General features: G+C 28.8%; 1 protein-coding gene across 1 annotated transcript in view; it reads right to left on the reverse strand.

Annotated features, from left to right (window-relative positions):
* LOC106684379 (Brother of Yb) overlaps window positions 1-8,896 on the reverse strand; it is a gene marked incomplete in the record, with an annotated part of 45,625 nt that overhangs the window by 24,461 nt on the left and 12,268 nt on the right. Inside the window, 5 exon segments of the mRNA XM_067052887.1 lie at window positions 167-316; window positions 1,107-1,253; window positions 2,161-2,331; window positions 2,628-2,751; window positions 4,455-6,505. Coding sequence (XP_066908988.1) covers window positions 167-316; window positions 1,107-1,253; window positions 2,161-2,331; window positions 2,628-2,751; window positions 4,455-6,505 — 2,643 coding nt within the window.

Here is an 8,896-nt window from a genome sequence, read left to right on the forward strand (position 1 = left end):
TGAGATACTAAAGTAGGTACACTAATTCGTGCAAAAAAAAACTAAATATATTTCTTTCAATAGAATATTTAGTTAATAATAATATGTTTATCTTATTAGTACATTTATTAAAATACAGATACTTAATACAATTAAAACTAGACAGAATAAAAAAAAAGGAACGAACCTCAGGACAAAATATGCTTAACAAGGAGTCAACGTCATCGAAAACTATATGACAAACACGGAACAAATTAGTGACAGAGGTATGTCTCAAAAGTCGGAGTAAACATCGTGGAGTAGTTACCAAAATTTCACATCCATTTGTCAAATCTTCCTAGAACAAAAACAAAAAAAAAAAATTATTCTCATAATTTATTAAAACGTACAATTCCTTCAACCATATTTGAAATTATTTTTTTTTAACATTCAAGAATTTAATCAATAGGGCATTTAACACTTATGTTCTTATTATGGCATAGTGGGGTAATAATATAACAATAGATTTGTTTTCTGGTGTAGCATAACAAAAAAAAAAAAAATTCAACTATATTATATGAGTTTAAATGTGTACAAAATAACACCACCTTGATTACTGTACTGTAAAGTATATAAAATAAAACATATATATTTTTTTTCTAAAGGAAATTAGATTCATTTTTAGCATCCACAAATACCCTCAAATATGGATTCTCAAAGAAATCAAAAAATATTTTTCCAGGCCGTTTCCGAAAAAAAATATTTGGCCGTAACCAATGATATACATTTGACACTTGTATATTTGTTTTCTGAAATGGCCTAGAAAAATATTTGGCAAAAACCAATAATATCAGATTGACATTGTGAAGTGGGTCACAAAATATTTTTATCTTTTTTATGAAAAGTTGTATTTAAGGGTGTTGGAGGATGCTAAAAATAGTCTAACTTGTTTTTCTTTAAAATAATTTTTTTTTTGGCCTGATTCATATTTTTAAAAATAAAAACTGTCAAATTTACATTTAAAAGCCAAATGGATCGCAAAAGAAATAATATGGTAGACTATAGGTGAAATGTTTGTTGTATATTTAAAATATTTATATAAAGGGTTTAATAATTAAATATAATATTTATATTTATAGTAAACTCACTTTTCTCTCAAGTTCTAATCCACCACCATGAGTTGTAATTATGGTCAACTTGGCCCCACAGATAGCTGAACAAAACTGACTGATGTAGTTAACATTTTGTGCACAAGAAGAAACAAATATACATCTAGGGCCATTTCCTGGTTTTAACTAAAACATAAATATAATGTTAACTAATTGATGACACTCATTATGAGTAAAATGTTGCTTTAAAAAAGAAAAACAGACTGCAATTGATAAATAAATTATGTGTGTAGAACAGTGAGATGAATAAATGAAAGGAATGTCTGTTACTAAATTTTTATTTTTTAAAAATAGACAGCAAACAACCATGAGATTTTATTATTTATCAGGAACTTAGAAATCGATAAACATACAATATGAAATAGATTGTTTTTATAATATACATTATTATTAACGTGCAATATTATACAATTTTATGCTACATAAAATTTCACATTTTGGAGTATTTTGCATAATATTACATGGTTAGTGATCAGATATGGAAAAATTAAAATGATAAAATTTTCATAGCTAAATAAGTTCCGAAGACTAATTTTTCAGAACTCATGAAACACCTTATTCATACATTCTCAAGAAGCATATTCCCTTAACGAATTTATCCTTTTTCCTGTTCAAGACAAATCTCTTTAACTATTTCAAACCGAATATTCAGAGTAAAATGTTATTTTGTAAAAACTCCTTTTAAAATCATCTAAAGAAGTGGTTAACTATTTACCATGACCTGTGACAAAAAAAACCATTGGATGCACTAAAAAAACCCAAACTGATTCTCACTTTGCACAAATAGTTGAAAAATAAAAAAAAAAAATATATCTCAAGACAGTAAATTAAATAAACAATCAGTAATCTTTCCAGTACTAATTAGCATTATTAAACAACTGGGGCAAACTAATAAATAGATAGGATAATAATGCATGAAATAGGAACTTTAAAGATATATTTCAAAATTTTATTAATTTAATAAAAGTGATTAGCACTTTGATAATCAAGTAATCTAAGGTATATTAAATGGAAAATGTTAAACTTAAAATACCGATGAATAATAATCGTTGTCATGAAGAAGACTAAGAAGAGACATAACATATGCCAATGTTTTCCCTGAATTTGGAGGCCCAATTAGTACCAAATTTCGACGCTGCAATAATACTGGGACTGCAAACATTTGGCTTCTAGATAGTTCACGCATGTTTTTAGCATTCAAATTCTGCACACAAAAAAATAACATTGATAAAATTAAATTTCATAAATAAAGATAACATAAGAAATTAAAAAAATAACAAACAGTATATCAAGTTATGTACTATCTAAATGTATAAAAAAACTATCATGAGTTATGTTTTTTAGAATAACTAGAAACCAATGAATTTTCAATATAAATATGAAATAAACAAATTATCATAGTTAATAAATAATTCAGAAGGATGTTGATTATAGGAACAAACTGGGACCAAGAGTGGGGACCATTGAAAATGGTATATAAAGTGATGAAATTCTACTTACAGAAAATACATGTTGTTCTAACTTAAGATCAGACAATTTAGAAACAGGATTAGCAATAATGTTGCCATGAATAAGGCCACAAGACATCTTCATTCTTTCAGGAATCTGTCCAACGGAATAGTCTCTAAACAAATATATGTAAAAAATGAGGACATAAAGAATTAAGTTTTTCCTTTTTTTTTTTTTTTTTTTTTTATGTTTTTTTAAATGGTGCTACTAATGGATGGTTTCTCCGAAAATTACCTTTTTACTGAACTAAAAATATTTAATTGTATTTTTAAAACTCATACATAATTTTTAAAAATTAAAGAACAAGAAAATATAAGTACTCAATAAAATAAAATTATCATTTAAAAAAATTATTCAAGGATCAGTATTTGACTTACTCTAGGATAAACTTTTTAACTAAAAACTTAAACTAGTTAAACTAGGATAGATTAACTATATAAATAAATAAATAATGTTTACATCCATTGTAAATTAGGACGACAGGCCAAAATACCCAATCCAATCCAAAGCCAAAAATCATACAGAAATCCCAACACAAGGCTTACATAGTATACCTTGAAATGTATTTTGATCTCAAGCAATCAGATTAAAGATTAAAATTAAAGACTTTACCACTACAACCCATGAAGGGCCAGTTTTTTACCCAATAAAGTGTACCCAATTTATGAGGCTGGGTGCAACCCAGGAGGGCTACAGGACCCACAGGGTTGACTCAAAGCTACAATGTAACAGAAAAGAATTTTCTGCTCAGCTGGATTTGAGCCCGGGACCTTGGAGTTAGTAGCATCGTGCTCCCCAAGCAATCAGATATCACATTAAAATAATCATCAAAGACTAAAAAAATAAAAATAAAAATTTCCTGTCATTTTAATTAAAAATAAATATGGGATAAAATTACATGACAATCTATGCCCTTGTATGATCATCTGAATTCATACTGAGTTCTGTTTTCAAGAATTTATACATCACTGGACATTCTACTACACAACCAAGGAACCAAATCTATCAAGATTAAAATTTTCAAGCACATAATTGAAGGCTACAAGGAAAAAAACATGGTGTGATTCATATATATCAGACAAAGCAAAACTTTTGATACCAATAAAAGAACCATATGATAATACTTAAAACCATTTATATCATAATATTCCTATAGTTCCAATCCTAATCATATACTTGAACAATAAACTTTATATGCTTTGAAAATCATATGAAAATTCTAAGAACTCCATATTAAATAAATTTTGTAGAAACTGAAATAGGTAAAAAACTGATGGTGAAAGTTGAAGTGAAAAAGGGACATCCCAGACCAAACTAGAACAATTTCAGTCAGTTTGTAATGGCATATCACGGCTTACGTTACCTGTGTAAAAAAAAATTACAGCTATAAATCTACAATAGGTTATTTCATAGATGCTTTATCTCAATAAAATTTTTGGAAAGATCCTACATTGTATATGAGAATGTCTTTTCAATGTTACGCAACTAGAAAATTTGCCCGCACATGGGTGCAGAACTTACCACCTAGAAAGTGAATTGTAAAAGGAAAAGTTTCTTAATATCCTGCAATGAGAAAAATGAGTACCAAGTTTCATCAAATTACTCCAGTAGATCAGAATTGATATTTCTAGTAGAACCATGAGAAACCTGTTTTACATCTTTAATGAGATTAATATATATAATAAATTAATTAACACCCTTCACCAAATTAAAATAATAATAACACTTATGTTTACCCAATGTTATTCCATTAAAACATGCATAGATAACATATTTTACATGGAAAAAAAAATGTATTTTAAAGAAAGATTAGTATACCTTAATATTTTTTGTTCCAGTAGTTCAGCTTCTGGTTTTGCTTCTGCAGGAGAGGTTGCAAAAGCTTGATCATCTAATGGCCTATGTTCATTATCTTGTTTTAAGTTCAAAATATTCTCGTAATTTTCTTCATCAGATTTAACTGTGTTTTGATTTGTTTCTGTCTTGTTATCAAGGAAATTGTATTCTTTTGAACAATTCAAGTAAGTGGGCTCTTCAATATCAAAATATCTGTCTTCATGATCATTATCATCTTTGAGATCATTAATAATATTTCGTTCATCTTTTGATTCAAGAACTTCAGAATTACATTCTTCAGGTAAATCTTCATAATCATTTGACATCTTTGACTTAATATTATTATGATCGGTTTCTTTAGGTAAATCATCGTCATAAATTGATTTTTGAGGATCTTTAGAATTATTAACTCTAAGTAAATCATCGCTATAGTTTGAATTTTCAGCTGTACTTTCTAAAGGTGAATAATTGTAATCAATTGATTTTTCAAGACATTCAGGTTTACTATCTTTAGATAAATCATTGTCAAATTTTGGAACACTTTCAGATTTACATGCACGAACTAAATCATAATTAATCGTTTGTGATGGAGAAAACTTATTAAATAAAAATCCCCTTCCCATAGATTTAATAATATTACCAGTACTTTTGCTTTTCTCTTCGTTTACAACAGGACTACTTACGAAGCAATGACTATCTTCATAAGCTTTTTGGGATTCATATAAATATTCATTAGTTTCCTGTTTTAGATCACCATCAGTATTTGCTCTACTTTCAGTAACCACCTCCATCGCCATATCATGAGCTAACGATGTATGGGGACAATTTTCAGTATCCAGTTTATCTGGTTCTTGTTTTATAGGAGAAATTTTATTTCCTGAAGAAAATGTATTATTTGCTAATAGAAAAGGATTTACAGGAATCTGCTCACTTTGATTCTGTTTAAAATTGTTTTCACTATAATGTTCTTTTCTAGAAAGAGGCACTGTTGTATCAAAATAATTTTTAGTTTTTAATTTGTGACTTTGGGACAAGTTTTTACCCTTTATATTTCGAGATTCAGATTTTGATACATAATGACTATTTTCATTAAATGAGGAAGAAGCTTTGCGAGAATCACAAAAAAATTCATAATTTTCATTTTTGAAATCATCATCAGAATTTATTTTGCTTTCAGTAACCACCTCCATTGAGGTATCATGAGTTAAAGATTTATGGGGGCAATTTCCACAATATAGTAGATCTGGTTCTTGTTTGGTTGGAGAACTTTTATTGACCGAAGAAAATGTATTACTTGCTAACTGAAAAGAAGGAATCTCCTCACTTTGATTTTGACTAAAATTGTTTTCACTGTCATTTTCTTTTCTAGAAAAAGCCACTGGCGTATCATAATAATTGTGAGCTTTTAATTTGTGGCTTTGGGACAAGTGTTTAGCCTTTTTATTTCGTGATTCAGATTTTGACATCTTATTTTTGGGTTTCAACAATTGAAAACATAGTTCCTCAGACTTGCTAATTTTATGAATTTCATTTGCTTTAGAAATTACACTGTCCGCTCTAACTGGTTGGTTCAAGATTAAATTTTTACTTACTCTTGTATCACTTTCTAAATCAAAGTAATTAGTTTTGACACTTGATGATTCAGGTTTCTCAGAAACACCACATTCAGGAAAATCTGTTTTAACAATTTCATCTTGACGCTGAACTTGGCTGTCTAGAATTGTTTTCTTGTCATTTACATTTTGTAATAGAGACTTTATTTTTCCACGACCTCCTGATTGTTCATTCTGATGAGAAATTAAAGGACAGGGACGTCCATGGCCTAATCCAGAAAACTCATGCAAGTTGGCCATCTCATGATCCTCTCTTCTTTTATTATCAACAGCCATAGTGGGTGTATCAGATATTTGTGTCTTTGACCCCACTAAAAAATTTTCAAAATGTTCTGGATTAATTAACAATCCACTTGTCAAGGCATTTAAGTATACTGAATGTTGAGGAGTTATTTCTATGTTTCTTAAACCTTCAGGAACCTGAAATAAAAACATAATTTTATTAAACAGTAGCATACCTCTTTTTATTTTAAGACTAAAAAATCAAAAGCTATATTTTAACGAGGATTTTAAATGGAAATGTTTATAAACAAGGGCTATGATTATTAATAGATTTCACTGAAAATTTTTATCAAAATAACTGAACACCTATTGTAAAAAAAATACATGAAAATAAAATCTTTTAAAAAAAAAAGTTTAAATAAGTAATAATTAATAAAGAAAAATAGATAGCATCATTAATGTAATTGTGAAAATATAATAATATACAATACTGAATGAAACAACAAAGAAAGTAACATGTGAAGTTTAGTGGAAATTTATTTATTTGTCTTGTATTACACTAGATATTGTTTATAACAATCTTGAATACAATGACTATAGTGATGAATATTTCCAGACTCGTTATTCTCAAAGCCTTAGCAATGTATTTCCTATCAGATATAGCAACTTCTAATATAATGACTAAATGGTCAGAATTCATTTTGATCATCCAATGAACTATACATTTGTGACAGTGTTCCAAGAACTCAGAGAAAATCCTTACAAACAAGAAACCTATTTTTTCCAATTTTATTTTTAACCTGTTTTCAAGGCGAAGGAGATTCACTTCTGTTCAGTGAAGTGTTTACTGTTTAGTTTAATTATTCTTTTTAAAAGTAGTGGATCATACCTAAAATAACATACTTTTACCTTGGATGAAAAGTTTCATATACTGCCTATTGGATGAGATAAATATCAGTTTAATTAATAATTGAATGTAAAGATCTATACTATATCTTCAATTTTCGAAAAATAGGGTCTTGATTTGAGAAAATGTAGATAAAGAGGATTTGTCAAAAATTAAGAAATGCAATTTCACTTCCCAAAAAGAAATTGATGAAATATTGGGTTATTTCACATAAAATGTACATTTTTATTATTTCAGAAATTAAAAGTAGGATTAGTGGATTTTTGTTGTTGATTACATTTATGTTGACAGATTATAATATTTACTATGATTCCAATTGGTTGCATATTCTTTAGTGTACCATCAAATATGAACATGGAAACGCAATTTTCAAGTTTTTTTTTTTTTATGAGTTTAAATTAAGACACTCGGTATCCCAAGCTGCAAGGAACATTGCTACAGCGTTCAGGGAAGGGTGTTGTAAAGAACAGACCATTCACTAGTGGTTTAAAAAATTTTTGGCTGATAGAACAGATTTGGATAACCAACCAAGCCAGAATTTAGGCTTACTGTGGAAGAAAACCCTAACCAAACAGTAAAGGGACTTACAGCACAATTGAATACAAGTGTATTGACACCACACTTGGTAAGACCAAGACAATTGGTAAAGTAAAAAAAAGTAGATCTATGGTTACCTCATGAACTTAATGAGCGGCAACAGTAGCTTAAGTATTATGAGAAATACATTTTACTGCTTACTAGAAAAAAAAGGGCCTTTTCTCAAAAGGATAATCACATATGATAAAAATTGGTTTGTATATGAAAAAAGGCATCGTTGAGGTCAGTGATTAAATATCAATGAAAGATATTACCAAAACCAAATTTGTAACTAAAAAAACTATTGGTTTCTGTGTGGTGGTCAATGGCAGGAATAATTCATTTCTCCTTTTTACCTAGAGGTGGAACTAACACTTCTACATCATACTGCAATGACAATGACATAATGCATCAAAAACTTGTTAAAAAACAACATTGGTTAATTAGAAGGGACCCTTACTCTTACACAAGTTCAGATCTCATGTTTATGACAGACAGTGAACAGCTTTGTTACGAAGTCCTTCCACACCCTTCTTATTTGTCAGACTTATCTCCAACAGATTTCCATCTTTTGGAACACTTCCTTAAAGATGAAAATTTAAAAAAATGATTCTCAGGTCAAAAATGTATTTTCTGATTTCATTTCCTCACAAAACCCTAAATTTTTTTTTAATGACATCCCTAGTGCAGAAGAGACAGGTTAATTTCATAATATAAAAAAATGAAGTTATATATCATTGTCCAAATAAAGAAATTTATTAGTGTAATTGTTAGTAGTGACAATTAGTTTCATAAAATTCTTATTTTATGTTTACATGATGTATGTAATATTATTGGTTATAACGACAATCGGCTATAGAGACTAATTATGGCCAGTCCCTTGGAGATCATAATAAACAATTTTCACCATTATTTTGCTCTATAATATGGTCTTCTAACCAGCATGCATTGCTTATAGATAACATGACCAGACATCCCACTTTTGGCAGGACAGTTCCACCTGTTGCGGGGGGCGCCTACCGATCTTAGATAATAACAGGTGTCTCAAACCTAGTTGTTGCAACGATAACCTTTCGACAGGTAGCGGTGAGGTTGTCCCTGTAAAA

The sequence above is a fragment of the Halyomorpha halys genome, unplaced genomic scaffold (assembly GCF_000696795.3).
Source record: "Halyomorpha halys isolate HHAL.00 unplaced genomic scaffold, Hhal_1.1 Scaffold29.1, whole genome shotgun sequence".
Lineage (NCBI taxonomy): Eukaryota > Metazoa > Arthropoda > Insecta > Hemiptera > Pentatomidae > Halyomorpha > Halyomorpha halys.